Source organism: Rhamphochromis sp. 'chilingali' (assembly GCF_963969265.1).
Source record: "Rhamphochromis sp. 'chilingali' genome assembly, chromosome: 10".
Lineage (NCBI taxonomy): Eukaryota > Metazoa > Chordata > Actinopteri > Cichliformes > Cichlidae > Rhamphochromis > Rhamphochromis sp. 'chilingali'.
Window position 1 is genome coordinate 8458006 of NC_137937.1, and position 21170 is coordinate 8479175.

At 39.3% G+C, this 21170-nt stretch overlaps 1 protein-coding gene across 2 annotated transcripts; it reads left to right on the forward strand.

Moving 5' to 3' along the window:
- Nucleotides 1–582: 582 nt before the first annotated feature.
- LOC308403780 (golgin subfamily A member 7-like) lies at nt 583–20598 on the forward strand. Of its 2 annotated transcripts, none has more exons than XM_080893516.1 (6): nt 583–651; nt 2857–2982; nt 7380–7532; nt 11483–11584; nt 13899–13951; nt 18647–20598. In XM_080893516.1, exons 1-5 carry the CDS (start codon nt 643–645, stop codon nt 13938–13940), a joined length of 432 nt encoding a protein of 143 aa, XP_080749642.1. In that variant the 5' UTR covers nt 583–642; the 3' UTR covers nt 13941–13951; nt 18647–20598. The 2 variants fall into 2 exon arrangements, with proteins under 2 accessions (XP_080749642.1, XP_080749643.1); XM_080893517.1 differs by having other exon boundaries at nt 18650–20598.
- Nucleotides 20599–21170: the final 572 nt, after the last annotated feature.

Below are 21170 nucleotides of genomic sequence, written 5' to 3' on the forward strand. Positions count from 1 at the left end.
ATGCTCGGATTCTGTAACAGAGGTCAGTGTGAGTTTATTGAATCTACAGAATAGATGTGTCTGTGAAGGTTCTCATTCATCCAGGTCATCGTAGTGTAAGGAGCTTGACCTCAGTAAATCACATGATAAGGCTAGGTTTCACAGTGTGTTCACCCAAAACCTTGGCTGATTGGGACCCAGACCCATTTTCACACCTTGGCTCGTGTAGGTGGAGGATCAATAGCGGGTTGCGGACACTCCCATAGGGCTTAAAATCTGGGACTCTCCACCAATTGCTCTTAGAACTGAAGAAGCTTCTCAGATGAGAGGTGAACGTCTTCAGACGCTTTTCTTTCCAAGCTCCTTAGACTACAGAATAGATGGTTTTGAATACCAACATATGTTAAAATAAAAGGAATACATTTGCTGAAAGGGTATTAAATAGCTAAGATACGATAAGAGAGTGGAAAATCAATAGTTTGTTTGTCACATAACAAGTTATTTACAACTACAAAGACTTTTATTTGAATATACATCCTTTCAGGGTGGCCTCCTCGATAACGTCCTGCTATATACTCCGGTACAATAGGTGGCGGTATAAACCTGGCTCATAGGCTAGTCGTCCACGAGTGAAACCAAAGAAGAAATAAGGCAGTATTCACCATGGCAGAGGTAAGTTAACTGTGATTTAAACCCTCATTTTTACATGTCTGCGGTGTGATAATAGTTTATTGCTGTTGAGTTGCCCGGGAGTGTGTTTAACGAAGAAACAAAGGGAACGTGGACCGGTGTTAACCTGCCAGCTCACTGGCTGGAAGCTAAGTTGTCTGGCCAGTGTTTACCTCTACTAGCGCCTCTCCTAACAAGCTAGCAGTAGATCGACGCACATATCCAGAAACTGCGTAATTTAACCAAGCAGAGCTGTGCGTATAAACTAAAGATAAAGCTGGCTGGGTTTGATTTGCTTATATGTGCTAAATGATACACAGTTTCTCAGAGAATGGTGATAATGTCAAGATGATGACACGATTGTGCTGCCATAATCCAGCAGTAAACCAGCACTGAGTAGTCCAAAGAAGGAAGACATGCCCTAACATGGAAAGGAAACATTTTCAGCAAACACGTAACATGTTTGGTATAAGTAGCTTATGGTAATGAAAGGTCACATAACCACGTACTGTTGAGGCCATAAATACTGGGAGAGTTGTCATATATTCTTCCGGCTCTGAGTTTCAGGACAGCAAATACTTTGGCATCAGGTATCTGCTGATTTCTTCATTTTTAGGAAGACACCGGGAACGGTTCTTTTATGTGAAAGGCAGGATTATTACACTTTGGTATCTGCTGTTGTCTGCAACACAGATGAGTGGTCAGTCCGGTTGTACTTTTCAGATCTGCTTGAAGTACCTTAATGATGCGTAGATGGTGTTATTGTGAAAAACAGAGCAGGAATGTGGGCACGTTCAGATCACCCTGACCCAAGCACACATTCATGGCAACATCAGGCTCGGCATTCTTATCTAATTTGTAAAATAAAATAAAACAAAACAAAACAAATAAATGACAATGGGACCGGGATAAATACAGCGAAAAAATAAAGATAGGTTTACGTTATTTATTTAGTTTAGTCAGTTTGAGTCTTTCCCAAGTCTCACAGTTCATGAACTTCCTCAAACACACTGTCATGGGGGGAGTGGAGCCGAGTAAAAGCCAAGAACTGTTAAATTTAATTTAATGAGAGCGACAGAGAGAGAGAAAGAAGCTGATGAGGACTAAGAGAGTTACTGTTAACACACGGTAATTAGTGGATAATAGCTAACATAATGGTTGTGACTTCAGTATAAGAAATAAAAATCAGCAGTCGTGAGGACAACAGACATTAGCTTGATGGACCCCCCCCCCCCCCCCCCCCCCCCCCACCACACACACACACACACACACACACACACACACACATACACACACAATCGAATATAAAAGTTTTACAGTCAATTGTAACTTTACTTCTGTTATCAGATTAATTGTTCACAGCTTTGGATAGGGGCAATAATGAAAACATTTTATAGAAGATATTGAATTTGTATTGCTGCTGTAATTAATACAAAAAGCAAACATAAGAAATCCATTAACAATCCAGTTAATGACTAGTTTTGCCTGTAAAATGAATAAACAAAACAGCTGGCTTGCTCAACTCTAAAAAGCTTAAACAGTTTAATGGCTGCTAAAAACGCCACATGAAAAATGTTAAAATCTATCAAAAATGTTTTGAAGTTTCGCTGGATTCACATCCGCAAAGAAGACTATTACAAAGCAATGGTTCTGTCCTGACATTTGTATGGAATCATTCTGGAGACAATGTCTTATCCGTGTTATTGTTTTTGAACATACCACAGCAAAATTAAATAAAGCTCGACCCACGACTGTTGACGCTTGGAAAATCTTCTCATCCAGAGTTATCTCCTGGAAGAGGCAATAATTGGTTTTAACTTTGTGTTTTTGTGTCTTTTCTTTGCTGTCCCTATGCCTTGTTTGCTAATGTTTGCTTTGCTACTGCAGTTTACAGTTGTGCTGTATATGTCTGTACCCCCCCCCCCCCCCCCCCCAACCCCGTTTTAAATCAATAAAATGTTGATCACAAAAAAAAAATGTTTTGAAGTCACTGAAAACTCTAAATTTGTGCCTAAAAATATTCAGAATGTGTCACAGGTACAAATGAGCTCCTTAACTGTTTATTATTATTATTATTATTTTATTTTACAGGCTGCATATCAGTTGTACAGTTTATGGATTTCTGCACTTCTAAACTAAACCTGGCTGCTGTGTATTAGGTGTATTGTAGTGTGGCCATATTTCAATGGTTACCTTGTCTTTCCACAGACTCACAGCTTGCAGGACATGAGGCAGCAGGCTGCCATCACTGCCAAAGTCTTCATTCAGAGAGATTACTCCAGTGGCACCATGTGCCAGTTCCAGACCAAGTTCCCCTCTGAGCTGGAGAACAGGGTAGGTCTTGCTACTTCACAGTGTTTCTAAACATGACTTCAGCTGCTTAAACGGATGACTTATGTTTCCACGACCTGTGCATATTATCCATACTGGGGAGTGTAGAAGCACTATTTTGTCACTAGCAACAAAAGAACACAGCTGGGTGTGAACATGGAGCCAAAACATGGAACAGCAGGATCGTCAACAGCAGCCTGCTGGATTTTGTCCTTATGCGACCTAGTGGAGGTGGGCTAAAAGGAGGAGTAGGCTGCAGAGACTGAATAGGAACAGGCTGCACAGCACATTAAAGCCGGTGGCAGCACCAACAGTTCAGAGTTTGCAGGACAGAGAGCTGCACTTTTAAAAATGGTCGTACCACATGAAAAGAGCAGTTTCACATCACTTAAATCGCTCGCTGGTGGTTTATTGGCACTTCCCTCTGGACTGGGTGGTCTACCATGTTTTTCCTGTAGGATTCAGTTTTCTCTCTCACACACACACACACAGATACACACTCAGACACAGAACAGCTGGACAAAGTAAAGAATGGATTTCCTCTGGGAAGTATATGCTTAAGTCCCCATCATAAAAAAGATTTTCTCGTATATATTTTTAATGATCTACTGTAATTCCAGTTTATGAAATATGGAGTATAAAACCAAACCATTAAGTGGCAATAATTTTTGGACATTAATTTATGCCATTCTTTGAAGATGTTTGCTTTAATAAAGCCTTATATTCTTTGAGGCTAGTTTATTGCTCCAGTGCCTGATTTCTGCCATAGTTACCCTTGTTTTGTGCAAGTTAGCTCTAAACTTTTCCTTATTGCAAGCAGTTGTCATAGACTGGGATTTACTATTTGCATTAAGTAATAAAGAAAGATTTGTTTGTGTAGCACCTTTTAAAACTACAAAAAACAGAAAGTTGGCTGACTTGACTCCCAGGGTGACGTTTCTGCTATATGGGATCCTCATTTTTTTGGCTGTGGTGCACATTATTAAAGCCTCGTTCTTGCCAACTGTGAAGTCAGCATAGGCCCCATAACCGTTTGTACTGGTGGTTGAGTGATGATGGACTTGCAGCATTCTTCTTTTGAATGATCAGTGTACCTGTTTGGTGAAAAAACGAATAGATGGATTTGAAAGCAGAGCAATCACCAAGTTTACTTCTAAACTGAAGGTCAAAGGGGTTTAAATTTACAACTTCCTCTGCTTGGTATCAACTGCATCTGGTCGAACTAAATGAATTCTAGGTATTTCTAAACAACATCGAGGAAGTCACATCTGGCTAGCCATCGCACAATTGACCTCCAGTGACCGTGATGAATAAATATTCAAATGTTTCTCCTTAGTTTTTAAGTTTATTATTCTGATGTTTCTGATGTTTTATTTATATGCATATACTCATGTGTTTATCACTGTTTGTACTGTTATGGAACCTCTACTGATTGAACTGCTGCCTGTCATGCCAGAAGACTCTTGCAAAACAGATTTTAAATCTCAAGAGTCCCATTTTTCTGGTGAAGTAAATATCATTTTAAGAAAAAGCAAATGGCACATCGAAAGTCCAGTGTGAGAAAGTTTGCCAGTCAGATCAATGGGAGGAATGGGAAACAATACAGCTGGCGATGGTGGGCTCAGAAGATGTGGGTGTTTTGCGTGTAGCGTGTTGGGTGTCACTGTGCCAAAATTGGGCACAGTCTCTTTTAAAACCTTTTCTTTTACCTCTGTGAGGTCTGACAGACTACATGTTGTTCCCCAATCCATCCTGCCTCCTTGCAAATTATCTATCAGTTACACAGGCAACATTACTGAGTTTTGCTTTGCCGTTATTGTTGTGTACAGCTTAACAGCAGAAAGAAAACTGAGCAGAACTGTGCTCATTTCGGTCAACCTAAGAGAACTAAAGGGACTGTCATGCAAGACCCCCAAAATTCCAACTCATTAGTCTTTCTGTTGGGATATCGTGAGTACTCCCAAATGAAGATGTACAAGTAGTGTGCAAAGTCCTCGAGCCACCGTTCATTTCTTTATATTTTATTTTGCAAGAAAATCTGGCTCCTTAGATTGTTTTAAAAATTGGTTTTGAGCAATAGTTCTCCAGGACTTCTGAAAGCATTTCAATGTTTTTCTTTGGACACTGACTGCTTTTTAGCTCATTTTCAGTCAAGTCTTCGTACCTGATCATTTTTAGAGGGACATTTTTTGTTAAACTGCTCAACGCTGACCTTTGAATCATTCATGTGTAAAAAAAGACAACTAACTTGAGGGTGCCTTGAGGAATTTGGATAAAATAGACGTGTCAGCCCTAAAAAGATGAAAAGTATCTGAAAGTCATGTCCTTAAGAAAAATAAGAAAAATCATCAGGTACCTGACACAGGACCTGAGAGATGCATCTGGTCCTTCAGCTGATCCAGCTATTGTTCACTGAAGCCTCCTCAGAAATGGTCTCAGTGGAAGAATGACAGTCAAGAAGCGTCCTTAGGGAAGCCAAACGGGGTCCTGAAGATTACATTTAAAAAGTATGTTAAAGCTTGTGTAATAGGGTGATGAAGAATAAAGGTGGGCATACCAAATATTGACTTTCAAGCTGTATACAGTTATACAGATTTTCCGTGCATGTTTGCACATGTTTCAATAAATCGCTGCAACTATTTCCCCTTTTTGTAGCAAAATATGAAGAAATGACAGCTTGGCTCAAGACTTTAGCACAGAACTGTAGGTTTTCATCCATCATGATGGATGATGATCATGAATAGATGTACTTACTCTGTTTATTGGATTTAAACATGCTGGAGGCTGGGTTACCTAAACAGTGGTCATTAGAGTCAAACCTTGAGATTGTGTTTGTGGATTTGAGATTTTTGGCGTAAGCAAGCAAGACCATCGAATCTTTGATCGGAGTGTAGCAGTCAAGCAGTCTTTTTTTTTTGTTTTTTCCATTTCCATCTTCTCAGGTCTCTTTTCTGTCTGAATGCTTGTTGAAACTAGTGCCGACGAACTGGGAAAGCACTCGGACTTCTAAATGCATTTGGCAGCTTGCTTGCCAAACCATTCAAAGGGTTTTTCATTAATTGACTCTTCCTTCCTCTCTTCCTTAATTGGATTTGTAAACCCCGTTCACCGTTGTGCTCTCATCTAACATCTCAAGAACAGTGATGGGCACATCACACGTAATGGAAAGATGGGCATTCAGAGAAGTGGGGTTTTAGTTGCAGCCTCTGAATTGGTGAATTTAAAGAGAAACAGAGGCTCTCAGGGTTTTTTCTTACATAGAGAAATTTTTTGGCACTCCCTAAAAAAACATGCAAACCTATTCTTGTAGCCCAGCCAGCATAAAATCCAGAGCTTGTAAACAGCCAGTCCAACAAATGACAGATGTTGAAAAGCCTCCCTGGTGAGAAAATTGTAAATGTGATGGTTGGAAAGGAGGACTCTGAAACTGAACTTTATAATTTGTAAATGCAGTTCTTACAGTACATTTTTACCATGTAACTCATGTTTACTCCTGTCAGTGATGGGTTTTTTTTCTTTGCTGAAGATGGAACACAGCTCAGTGTGTTTCATCACGTAGGGCTTGTGTGTAATGTCTTTACTAATGGACAGAATAACCAGAGAAATGCATAGGTTTCAACAGAGTCATTGCAGGCAGGCTGACAGCACTTACTGCAGTGTATAGTCGCCACCGACCCCTGGCTCTGGTTGGTGAGTAACAAACACCTCTAAGACTGCTAATATCTTGGCGCCTTTTGTTGGATACTTCAGACAGAGGGAAAGAAAAACTTGGAGGGTTTTCAGAGGTTCAGGAGGCCCTTGGCTGGTTTCTAGTCTAGTCTGGTCGGAAGCACCATCATTTCCCCTTAGTATCACAGAAGCTTCTTGGATACTAGCATGCGACTAGTGTCAACACCCCAGTGAAAAAAGGCCTGTGAAACCAGCAATTCACCACACTCTGACAGCTTTCCCTTTGGTAAGCATACATTCAATGAATTCTCAGTATTCTTGTATCCCAAAGGCTGTCTAAAGGATACCAAAATGCGGCGGTGTCTTTATCTTACTTTGTGCCACTGGAGAAGGAGAAATATTCCAGAACTGCGTGTGTCCTGCTTTCACCGCGTTTGTCCCGTCTGTTATTAAGTGGAAACATTTATGGAGCACACGGCCAAGGTATCCGAGTCATTTCAGGAGGTGTTTACAAATGCAGGAAGGAAGCCCAGTATTCCCTTGATATATGACCGGTCCAAGAAAATTCAGCTCCTCATTTATCTAGAAATGGAAAGAATGGAAGAAAATGATCTGGTGCTAAGGAGATTTTGTTTCCACTCAGATATCCTAAACACACTCACACTACTAATCAAATTTACGCCTGGCTCTGGGCCTCGATTTTAACCCTCTTGTCTTTCCTCGTATTTCAGATCGACAAACAGCAGTTTGAGGAAACGGTGAGGGCGCTGAACAACATGTACGCTGAGGCCGAGAAACTGGGTAGCCAGTCATATATTGAAGGCTGTCTGGCCTGCCTCACAGCGTACACCGTCTTCCTGTGTATGGAGACGCACTATGAGAAGGTAGGATTTCTTTGAATATAATGGTACTGAATACGTCAAAACTGAGTTTTGAAGCACCATGACAAATAGGCTTGTGAAGATGTTTTGTAACTCGATGTTCTTTGGAGTTTTAATAAATATGGGTTTTTATAAATCCTTTGTGTTTTTATTTGGAAAATCCTTTATTGTGAAACATGAAAACATTTAACATAAGAGTGATGGGAATAAATTATTTAGCAAAAAAAAATAAATGGTGTATACAAAAACTGTTTACATGTATTGAGTTTTCAACATTGAAATTTAATCTACGCATAAAAATGTCTTGATGCATCCTCAATCATCCAGGTAAGTAAATCTCCAAAAGTTGATTTTGTTCATCTGGACGTAGAGTTTTCAGTGGGAGAAACGTTTCATCACTCATCCAAGTGACTGCTTCAGTCTCAGCAGACTGCAGGTTTCCCCAATCTTATAGGTTATAGGGTATAGGTTTCCCCAGCCCATTGTTCCTTCAGTGGGCTGGTTTCAGTCATTATGCAAATGTACTGTTTATAATGTTTTTATAATGTACTGTCCAGATGAACGCAATCAACTTTTGGAGATACGCATAAAAATGTACAGGTGTTTTGGCTATGCCTCCTTTAAAGCATAAGTGAGGATTTTTATGATACTAATAAATCCTGATTTAAAATATTATATATGGCTTCTTTTTTTTTTTTTTTCAATCAATTTTCAATCAACAGTCTTATACAAAAATTGTCGTTAAAATAAGTTGTACTGTGTAAATTTGTTCAAATGTTGGCTGGCTGGGTCTAATGGTGCTTGGATGATTTAAAAGTAATTTCGACTGTGTTTAAAGTATCTGCCTTCGGTCCCCGCCTGGTGTTTAAATAGCTGCCAAGATGCAATGCACGTAGAAGAAATATAAAGAAATTCAAATTGTTAGAAGTACTCCATGTTGGATAAAACAAGGAAAGGGAGCTGCAGGGATCGTGTGTGTCTGTGTCTTGTCACATTAGAGAAAGCAGTTCTTCTGTTTCCCCAACTCTGATGTGTTGGAATGGAAAAAGTGATGCAGCCACAGAAAATTCATAATCTGGAAGGATTATTCTATCAACATGAAGCTTTTTGAATTTTCTCATTAAAAAGTTGTCTTCAGCTAATTTAAATGTGGAATTTGACCCGCCTGTTTTCCAGTAAAAACTTGTGGAAGATTTCCTCTTGTGTTGGGAGCATCTTCATTGGTTTGCAGTAATGGACTGCAGGGCCTTTTTATTTGGAATTAAACTGCTCGGAGGGTTGATCAGTGATGGGTCTCAGTGAAGTGGGTGAGTAAAGTTGAGTATTTACAGAAAGGTATTTTACTATAATCAAAACTTGTTTTTAAAAAAAGAATAAAGACGTAAAGGGAAAAAAAGTCTGACTCAAAAAATGATTGGCTTCACAACACTTAGCAGCTGTAGATCTAAAGTGGACTCCTTTGTAAGCACCCCTATGGAAGCAGAAGTCAAGAAACTGAGAGTTTCTGAGTATTTAGAAGTTCTTTTCTTCAGTGATTCTGGTAAGCACTGCTGCGTACTCTATAGGCCAGTATGAGCCCACATATCCACACAGATGTTTCTGCAAAGCCCTGCTGTGTGTGTAATTTGTCTTGTCATGTTGTTGTCGACACCTTCTCCTCTTCCAAGCTCCTGTGACAGCAGAGTGAGGTTCCACCTCCAACGCTGCTGGAAAGATGAAGTATGCCTGAATTGTTTGAATCAAAAACCTCTCATCCTCTAAAATCATTGGGAATATATGAAGATACAATTTGTCATATTCAAAAGTGCATTCAGGTTTTGTTCAGGCTCTTATAAAACAGATACGTTTCTTCAAAGTTTTCATTGATCATGTAAAAATGAAAGCCAGCTATCAAAGATTTTTTTGATGCCAGCTTAGAGGAAAACTTCTGAGAAATAGAACAGTATCAGATTTAAACATATCGAATAACTTCAAAACAGTTCGAAACTTTTGGATACAGAAAGTAGGGATGGGTATTGATAAGATTTTCACGATTCCGATTCCATTTTCGATTCTGTTTAACAATTCGATTCTTTATCGATTCTATGTTTTTTATTTTATTTTATTTTTTTTAAAGGAGAACACTAAGGTCGATTAGCTTAGAACTTTGTTTTATATCTTCTCTTTGAACAAGATAGAAATTTAGGAGTAACATGGCCTTACAAACCCAACAGTGAGATCTTAAGAGATCCACAGCCCCTTCAATGGGGGTGTCACAGGGTCCCCAGGGGAAAAAATTGTAAATGTAAAATAATAAAATAAATATTCTTCTGTAGCAATAACAAAGTATAACATAAACTGTTCTGTAGCAATTACACAAGAATATCCAGTAATGTCCCTGCCTACAATTAAACACATTCACTTACCGAAAATCGGGGCATCTGCTGTGGCAAATGGGTGCAAGCCTTTGACCACAAACTTAGTCACTGCTCGGAGACATTCGTCTATCCTGGCCTGAAAGGAGACGCTACCGGTAGACTGCAGCGAGAACTGCCAGCATCTGAGCCAGCCAGACTCTGTCTGTCTGTCTCATCATGGTCACCTAAATGCACAGTAATGGCAGGTTTTGTAATAAGGCAGATCGCGCTAACATAATATGCAATGTTAGTTGATTATTTACCTGCCGCATTAACGGGAGAGGACGTGCAAACGTTACCGCTGCTGCTGGGTTGAGATTCACGAGTCCGGAGCGGAATTAAAAACACGACATTCATTTTAAGGTTATCGCGTGTTTTGTGAGCAAATGCTTTTGCATATTCGTAGTGTTTCCTCCCTTAAATGAAATATCCACTTTCCAAGTATTGCAAATTTTCCTGTCGTCATTCGTTCTTGTAAAGTATAACCAAACTTTTGAGCGTTTGAGCCGCCATGTTTCCTGCCACCACACTAATCTACTAGTGACCACAGGATTTGTGAAAAGGTTTTCAGTGCAGCCAAGTATAAACTCATTTGCTACCAATTTCAAGCTATTGACATCAATCAGCTCTCTGCAACTACTTGCCAACAAGTCACATTTTTCCCTGGCAACAGGTTATCACTGTGGGGTCACTTACAATCTTTGGACCTGCATGACTAAGGCTTAGTCAGTTTCACAGCAACTGTGAGAAACATCCCGCGACCACTTTCAACCAGCTGATGAATAGTCATTTTCCCCTCGTGAATGGTGGTTGCCAGGTAGTCGCCAACTTGTCTCAGGCCCCTGTAACTGAGGCCTAACCACAACCTTGTGTAAATTTTACCTGATGATGGAGTACTGACTCAGTGTAGCATCAGCTCTCAGCCCAGCATGAAAGAAAGCAGTAGAGCTGCCCAGAGAGTTTTTCTTTAAACTCATCAAACCAAAGTAGAATGGCCAGTTCAGGTGCAAAGCCAATGTGTACTACTGTAAAACAAGAGTGACCACTACACTGAATGCTAGACACAGAACATTACATTTTCTTGCATTTGTTTGATGCACATAGAATGGAGTTTGTTTAAAGGTTTCTATCACTATTTGAAATTTAAGAGTGAATAAAGAGGAGAGCACATATTGTGTTATTCAGTCCAGACTTACAGACATCAACAACTGTGTACTGTATTAGGTGCTCATAGACATGTTTTGGTCCAAAAGTAAGGTTGGATATTCAGTCCAGTTCAGGCCTGAACGCAGTAAGACTAAAGCCAAACTTTGAGGCTTTACCTTGGCCTCCAAGTGTTCCTCTCAGTTTATTCTAGCACTTGTAGTCACAATAATAGTTGCCTCAAGGCACTTATGTTTAATGCAAGTAGCTGCATACTAACATTCTACTTACTTAGCACCCAGTACGCTTGGTATTACATGCAGACCTTGACAGGATCTCTTATTTGGCTACCGATTTTCAGTCTGTAGTTGCTTTGAGTATTAAAGTGCTTTCTCTTTTCTCTTTTTTTTTTAGGTTTTGAAGAAAATTGCTAAGTACATTCAGGAACAGAATGACAAGATCTATGCACCGCGAGGCCTACTGCTCACTGACCCCATCGAGAGAGGCCTGCGGGTCGTATCCTATAATTTTGTGTCAATACAAACAGAACAAATCGAGCATTTTTCAGTTCTTTTCTTTCTAATTAGAGCACACAGTAGATGAAAAAGAGGAACCTTATACTCAGATTGCTAACAAACAAAATCAAAACACAGTTAAGGCTAAATGGCACTATGTTTTTACAAGAAAAGTAGTCTTGTGCAAGAATGAGGATGTACGGGAAAGGGGAATTGCAGTGAATAGTTTGGCGAACTTTAACTTGTTAAACATACACTGAGATCATGAAATGTGAATGTAATCGGACCACATCTTAAGCAGAACAAGGAGCTTTCACAATGACCTAATAGATGTAGTGATTTACAGGCCTTCCACCCCCACTAACTGCTGGATGAAAATGGAAAGCAGCAGTCACAGGCAACTTACAGGAAATCCAGCACTGTGTAGGGATAACCTGTAAAAACACCAGATAAAAGTTAGTATGTAATCTATAGCATCTGTGCACCAACATCCTGCCTGTCTTAGCGTATGCATGTGTGGGGTGACTCAACATCCCAATTAATTGCAACTGGGCAGCAATAGGAGATTAGGGATAACAAAATATGACCAAAATCGTTACCAGCTGAGCTTTGTTCCCAGTCCTGCTTATGATTTTGTAGTTTTGACAGTGATCTGGATTTTTTCGCCAGCACTGTCAAGAGCTGCGCTGACTTTGGCACGCGAACACTGGGAGATTGACAGGAATGCCTCACCTTTAACATTTGAGCCGTTGAAACCTGATCGTATTTGTAACTGTCTAGTACGTCTGCTTCATTTTACCATCTGGACTCTGAAAATGTACCGTTTTCCTCTAGTAGCAAGGGGTTGAGAGTTGCTGTGACTGTTGACAGTGGTTTGCTGCCACCACAACTGCACCCTTGAAAAATCAAAAGCTACTGCTATCCAGACCCCCTACTTTTTTATAACACAGGAACACAACACTATGAGAACTGCTGGTGTTAAAATAACATGAAGTTAAAGTGTCGTCCGATGGGGATTGATGTCAGGCTACTATGTGCTACTGGGATGGCTGTAATTAGCCATGATGTCAATTTATCAATTGTCTTGAATTCTGCTTTTCCGACAGTTTATCTGTCCCACCCTTCACGTATACGCTTCAGCCACAACATTTAAACAGTCGAAGTAAATAAATAACATTTGTTCTGATATGCAGTGTTGCGCTTTTGAACCCTTGGGTCACAGCATTTATGTGGGTGTTGCTTTGACAAGTACCACCCACATTAGCATTGTTCCAGACCAAGCAAACTCTTTAATGACAGCTTTCCTCAGCAGGACAGCGCTACATTCACATACAAGAGTCTCCAAACTTCCCACATCCCAATCTGAGGAAGCATTACAGTGATGTGCCTTACTAAGCACGATCCACTGAGGTCACACATTAACACTTCAGGCTCAGAGGATCGGTTGTTAAAATCACTGACGACAGTCAGTGGTCGGTACTACGTTAATGAGAAGTGCCCATTAACAGAATAAAGCAAAAAATCTCAGAAGATGCCTACAAATACATTTTTGTTTAAATCTCAACTAGCAGGGTGTTTGACTCCTTTAGCAAGGCCATGCTGTACTGACATTTTCAGTGCTAATCTGACACTGATGAAACTGACATAGTAAAAATACTACGCTGTCTACTGAAAGTTTTTAGAGTGAGTTTGTAATTATTACTTACTTAAATGCTTTGGTTTTGAGCACTCATTTAAAATTGGCTTTCATTCAACAAGGAAAAACAACACAAGAAAGAAACTGTGTCCAAGGGCTTTGACTACATTTGTTATGAAAGATTTAACAGTCTTTATTAAACTGGAGTTAGGATGGATAATTAAACGAAATGGTTAGTAAACCCTTTGATATTTTCTGTTTCTGCATAAGACAAAAGAACATGAAAGATTCATGAGATTTTCCTAAAGATAGGAAAAGACAACTTAATTTAAAAAAAGAAGAAAAGAAATGTCTGTGTCCTTGAAACATCTCTGTGCCGCTCCTCTTTTCCTGCTGGCTGGCATAAGTAATGTTTTCCATTCCATAGCCTTTGACCCTGACATTATTAAACAGTCCAAAATGCTGGGTAAGAAGTTGAGATGGAAAATCTCACTGTGTGTGTGTGTGTGTGTGTGTGTGTGTGTGTGTGTGTGTGTGTGTGTGTGTGTGTGTGTGTGTGTGTGTGTGTGTGTGTGTGTGTGTGTGTGTGTGTGTTGGAGAGAGAGAGAGAGAATTAAAATTTGAATTCGATGTATCCACACTTGCTTCAGCTGCATTTCCTTGACAGAGTCCCATCAAGGTTGAAATCACCATCTTTGAAGACAGAAGCCTGACGAGATAAAAGCTAACATGGTGAGTCTCATAATTAGAAATTTCACACATAAAGAGGACTTTGGTCCTGTTACAGATTTAATGATGCTCTGGGTTTACAGCATGCTGATACATTTCCCAGCTATGAAACCCAAAGGGTTGGAGTCAAAGAGCAGTAATGAAAGGGACTTCTCTCCCCATATGTGCTATAGTTCTCATGCAGAATGCTTGTGCTGTTAAAAAAAAAAAATCCCACATCAAAGTGTAATGTGAGTAATATCAGCGCCATGAGAGCAGTTTCATAAAGCTTCTAATGGAGAATTCTGCTTATTTTATGACTTCAGGTTTTGTCATATATTTACTGAGGGATTTATGTGCTCACTGTCCAGAGCACATGCATGAGCCAAACCCCGCCACTGAACCAGAAAAGAGAAAACGTGCCCTTTCAGCACCAAAGCAATCTCCTTGCTGTTACATTTCCTTAACTCAGTGTAATCAAACAATTATCACATTCTACTTAAAATGGCCAATTTCCTTGTTTACTTTTCTGGCCAATGGGTTCCTACCACATTTGTGTCTGGAGAAAGTGGGCGAGGGCTGTTAGGCTTCAGTTCGAGAGCAGACTTTTGATCTGCTGAAAATAAGCTTGAAAACTAATTAGAAAGCAAAACTTACAGCTGTAATATGATGGGAAAAACCCTTAAAACAAAACAGACTAATATGGAGTGCTATATTGTCATAAACTCACTTTATTTATTGACTCAAAGTCAAAAATGACCTTTGCTGCTATTCTTGATGTTGTCATCTATGCCAAATAAACCCGTTCAAAAAGGCCTTTTTCAGGGAACACAAAATGGGTTTATTTTAAAGCTGTTCTGCAGCAGTGCAGGTTGATCAAGCCTTGAAAGTTGGTGCTACTTTGAGGATTTGGACTTTAAAAGATTTGGAATATATTTTGTTCTATAAATGGATTCCATGATTTCTTTTTTTTAACTCCAACTGCTTATTTGTACTATGCTTTCATTTCAGAGTCCAACAAGATATTAAACTGCATAATATTCAATAAAAAAGTGGAAAAATTGGGGTTTTCTACATAAAACTTTTAACTGGTAGGGGAGCTCAGTAAAATATAGAAAAGTGAAGAGCTCAATAAATCAGTCCAATACTTAAATGTAATAAAGTAAGAAGCTTAGCAGACAATTAAATGCCGACACCAAACATTGTGTCACTGTATGGAACAAGATGACATGACAAGATCAGAAGTGGATCCTTGATGTAAGGATTATATGTTTTAAGAAATTAACTGTCCACCCCCATCTGCTTCTGCTGGAGGTTTCTTCCTGTTAAAAGGCAGTTTTTCCTTCCCACTGTTGCCAAGTGTTTGCTCATAGGTTTTTGCTACATAAATAAAATTAAAATTTTGCCGCATGGCAAAGTAGGCAGTAGTTAAAATCCACCGATTCTGTGTATTTTGAGAAACAGGACCTCTTTAATGGATCGTGTTACTATAAGAATATAATGAAAGCTATCAGATGTTAAAGACAGACTTGGGCATTTATTTAATTAAAATCAATAACTAGAGTTCCTAAAAGGTTTTTCTAGCTTGCCTTTAATTTATTTTCATGTAATTGATTTATTTATTTTTTGTGTGTACCTCATAATAAGTAGGTATGGAAACCTTTCCTGGTCCTTTACTTCACTGGGAGTAAATCACTGTTATGTTTAGCTGCACTTTAAAGCATTGCTGTTGTTTTTCAGTCAGCGGCACTCCACACTGACTGTAAATTTATGGCTTAGTATGACAACTACTCATTCACTTTGTTTTAGTAATGTTGAGACAGTCAACAGAATGAGCACTTTGCTGCTTCTGTTGTAGATTTTCTGAGTTTACACCTGAAAATGGCCAGCTCAAATAGACATGGATAGACATCATCAGCAGGTTTTCTTGTTTGTTGGCAACAATCAAATGGTGCAGTGTTTAAAAACCAAGCTCAGATTACTCATACACGACACACAATGTCCTGCATTACATCTTTAAGCTTGTCCTTTGATTTTATTACACTGGAAATGAAACCTAATGAGAACCAAGTGTTAGAGGAAGCTACTAATAATCCACTGCTTAAAATATGATGGCGTGTCAGTGATTTGCAAGATATTTTTCAAGGAAATCTGTTCCAGCAAATGAAATTTTCTCCTCATTTATCCAGTTGTAAAATTAGTTTCATTAAGAGAACTCTCAGCAGCAATCATTCCACTGCACTGATTTTTCTACCCAACAGCTCACCTTATATTCTTAATGCTAAGACCCTTTGACACAGTGCACTATGATCATCAACCACAGATGGCTTTTGGATATCTGCCGGTCTTCCCCACTGGCAGACGCCCTAAGAGCTCATCCCATAAATAGTTTCTTTCTTTCTTACAGTAAATCCTTTCTTTTTTTCCCTCATGTGTGGAGAGATGAATAAGACAGGGAAGCTCATTGAGGGATATGTTGGGTTCAAATCATACTGAAAAGTACTTTGTATAGAGTTTGGACTGGACCCAGTCCTGCACTGATGCATAGACATTACCATGAGGATGAGTATGACATACAAAGTAAATGTTTTACCAGGAAAATGTTGCACTTGGCAGTATTTGAGATACCATAGACCCCTCTGGATGGATAAACTATTGCACTAATACAGCAGTGATGCATACAGGGATTAATCTTCTCATCTGAAATTCCAGTGAGTGCCTCCATACATATACATGTCCTGTTAAGGAATGTAAACCCAGGATTTTTATAAGTAGCTGTTGATAGAAAAGTGCATTGGAGCTTTGCCAGTGTCAAAGACGGAAACCACAGGCAGCAAGCAGACTAGCGGATGGATTTTCTCTGTGTGTTCTCAGAGGTTTTAAGCCTCTTCATTCTGCAGTTTCCTTCTACTGTGTCCTCCAGGCTTATATCGGTCTCATTTAGTCATATTGGCCAGTGAATTTTCACAGTATTTATCTTCATCTACTGCATGAAACTTCCTCACCTTTACTATGTGAATATCCGTCCATCTATCCATCCATCCTCTTCTGCTGATTAGTAAGGTTGCGGGGAGGCTAGAACCTATCCCAGCTACCATTGGGCGAGAGGCAGGATACACCCTGCACAGGTCGCCAGTCTGAACATCCATCGTTTAAAAAAACTAAACTAAACTTAAATAAAAGTCATGTGATCTGTTGCATTTGTGATAACTAAGAATTATCACCTGAATCTGATGTAGTATCGTAAAAAGTTCATTATTTGTGATATAAATGAGCCACTGAAAACAAACAGGTGTTGTCTGTTTATCCAGGAGAACAGCAGGACTCATCAACTCTATAGGCATACTTATAAGAAATGACACAAGGGGAAATCGTCTTTTGTATTATGTTAAAACAGATGAACTGAACAAAACTAGCAAAGGATACAACTCTACCAGCATCTGAATAATGTCTGGCTTTATAGCTACCTAGGTTTCCATAACTTGAGTTGCTAACTCTGACACTTCATGCTAGGCAAGTAATGTACGCCAGACTTATGAGACAGGCACAGGTGATAAAGGTAGAAGATGGCTGAAACTCATAAATGATGCCTCTGTTTGTTACACATAATCCTTTGATTTATTGTAACACTGGAAAAATTACAGATTAAAACAGATTTAAGTGCTGGATTCTGCTAGAAATGAAAGTATAAGTAAACAATTATAGTCTTACACATTTTTAAACTTATTATTCAAAACTTAAAAATGAAAAATGTATCAAGAACACCAGACCCTTCTTTTCCCGGCCCTATTTTCTATCCTAATTGTAGTGGATTTTTAGCTGCTGTGAACCTCCCGGTGAAGGTCTGAGCAGCATGATGGATCGGCCTCCAGTGGGATGAGTTCACTGTAGAAAAACAGGCTTGGCGTGCACAGCTGCTGACTCCTGAGTATCCATTCAGAGGCAGGTGGTGCCAAGTCGGTGTCCTGGCAACTCATCCAGGAGACGTTCTGCTCCTGATAAGGTTTCACTTGGCTCTGTGTACGAACAGCACAGCACGTCAGCAAACCTGTAAATTAGTCTGCACACATGAGAGTATTTAATGTCAGCGGAGAACATTTTGGACAAGGTGAGAACAAGAATGGTATCCATCATTAGATCTCCTCATTGTCTGAAATTGGAGGCTTTTTTTCTCTCCTGCCAAGAAATTTATTTACAAGCTGAAGGAAAATATCATTTTGACTCGCGTGTCACTTCCTGAGTTTCTGCAGCTCATGTGAATCATCCTGAGAACATTTCCTGAACAGCAGCACGCTACATTATGTTTATACCTGCTTTATACGTCACTAACAGAACCGCACCTGTGTCTGACACCATATACTTTTATATAACCAAAGACATTTTTGTTTATATGACATACATATTCACCACAGCAACAATGTGATGCTTTTTAACCTTATGAAAGCAGCCTGGAAGACCTTCTGTGACTACAGAAGTGAAAAAGAGCCAGACTAACTTGACTTCAACCTTTGACTTTCAGTTTTTACGTTAATATCCATCCACTCATGTTCCCAAATGACATGAGGCTAAGTTATTCGCTGCTCACACCGCAGCAGTGAATCTGGCCTGGAGCTACACCACACCCATACACTGTATCTATTTTTTAAACATAACCCAGAAGAATTGACATAATGCTCAGTCAGTGTGTCATGTGATTAACTGATGTCACTGTTTCTGCAGCAGCTGTTGGGCTGCGCGGAGCTGCAGGGTCTACAGCATTCCGTCAGCGGAGCACACCTCCCCCGAGGAATTCCGAGGCCTGGAATCTTAATACTGCGTCTCTACAATCTGTCATCACTGTCATATGCATGTTCCATTCACATGACTAGGTTTGAGATGTTGTGCCTCACAGGTTTTAGCATTATTTCTTGCCTTTCTGTCACCATTGATGAGGCCGGTATCAAAGTGTTATATGCTTGTATTCAGCTGACACCCGTGTCCTCCTAAAAGAAAATTACCTTCCCATTCAGCTAAAATGCATTATTAATCTGGTTTCATGGGAAGTGTTGTTTTTTGTTTTGTTTTGTTTTTTACTTTTGTCCTTGTTTAGGCGCTAAACTACTATGTCTACTGAAGAAGTAGCTCAGGATCTGAAATATGAAGCAAATTCAGATGTGCCTTAAATCTGCACTCTAACGGCCTGCAGGGGGCGACTCCTCTGGCTGCAAAAATAAACCTGACTGTAAGGAATACAAAGGAGAGACGAGCCTGCTGCTCACTTGTTTTAAACACTTTCTTGACGAATCACGCCAAATATTAAATAATGCAATCTGATTTTTATTTTGTAATTGAATTTTAGTCCCATTTTGGGTCAAAGAAGATGACGTTATTCTTTATGCTGCAGCTACCTTGTGTTTGCTACCATGAGAGCGTGGAGTGAGCTCAGTTTCCTGTCAGTAAAAATTCATGGGCCCTCAAACTGGACAGTACAGTGGCCACTGTTTTCCATCTTTAACCAGTTTTGGCCCATCTGGTCACCTAAGATGGAAAGCAAGACTAGTACCCACATATATGTGAACATGAGTGTTTGTTTCCCTTGAACCACAGTAGAATGCAGTTTAGTTGTATGGAAAGAACATTTTTAGGAGTACATGCGTTTAGCTGGACTAAAAGGATTTATATCTTGGAGAGATTCAGAATTTATTAACATTCTTTAAGCCATTATATTTTGGACGATAAATATTTTTAATGATATTTGTGGGGACTCTGACCTTTTATATATGCCTGTCCTTTTTAGAAGGTCCTTTTTAAACAATAAAGCTGACAAACAGGGTAACTCATTTTTATGACGCTCTATGGAACAGCCACGCTGTAAGGAAGGCAGTTGTTATCAGTGCCGCATCCTTGAGCTCCCTCTTTGCTTGCTTTATTTTTGCTGGTGCAGTTTTTTGGGTGCATGGTATTTTAATCAGCATGTTTCCCCATCAGTTTTCAGGTTATAATTTCCAGCTCTTGACATTCTAGTCAGTCCCAGATTAAAATTTTACTGTATGTCTCATGGTTGATTTAAGAGATTCTTTTGTGTGTGAAACAAAACTTGTGCCTGCTCGGTATTTATTAAGCATGTCATACTGTAAATGCACCTCCTCGAATCATGGTTCGTTTTCTTTGAAGACTATACATAATGTTTGGTGACTACTTTTTATTTTTTGACTCGCATTCAATAAGTGTATACTTTAATCATATCTTGTGAGCTTGCCTTTGACTGAAGTATTAAAAGTGCTCTTGTTAGTTGACCTTGAATGTTTTCTGTGAGAATCTCCAGGTATTAGACAGTAACTACATCTCAGTCCTGCTAATCTGTAAAGTTCTTCAGAGACCTTAATGTCGCTGTGCCAGTTTCTGGTGTGACCGGGCCTCATCGTGAAGACCGTGTGACTTGTTTTGTTCACTTTCTGCTTACACACTGAAATCTAACACTACGATTCTTACTCTGAGGAGAACCTCAGTGCTGTTTCTGTTAACAAACCTTACCAAAGGTTGAACAGCATGTACAGTTGGTTGTGTTTCTCTTGTGAATGTAGTCTGACAGAAGCATCTTGTAAAAAAAGTGTATGTACAAGTAATGACCTTTGAATGCCATCAGTAACAAAGATTTTTAATTTTTGTAAATAAATGTTTCTTTAATTTTTTTTTAGTTAGTCATTTATTTATCGTATACATAATTAAAACTCAACTCAACTAATTTAACTTTTCTCAGTTGAAATCAAGATCCTAAATTAACCTTGAAATTGTATGCTTACAAATAAATCCTGTAAATATTTTACACCATGCTTTCTTCTGTGGTTATTTGGCTTATTTTGGGTATTTTTTTTCTCTTACCCATATAGCATGTGGCCTGCTCAACACACTGAGCTAAAGCACCTCCCGTTATTTGGGAAGTGCTTTAGCTTATTTGATTTGAATTTATAAGAGGAGTATTTAGGTCACTTAAGAGTTTAAAAAAAAAAAAAAGCAACAAAGGGCTGAAAAATGAATCCAGGACAAAAATGGCCCTTTCTCTATTGACCACATGAAGGTGTCTCCAGAAGTGAGTCAAACCATTTTTTGGAAAGTTTAGCTCAATTTCACTAGCCCACCCAGACCTGTGGTATCAAGAACACACTTAAATTGGACCCGTCTGACAAAAACATCTCAAAAAGCAACACATTTTGCTACGATCTAAAGAAATTCAGAAACAAAATCTTTCAATATCTCAGCCTGT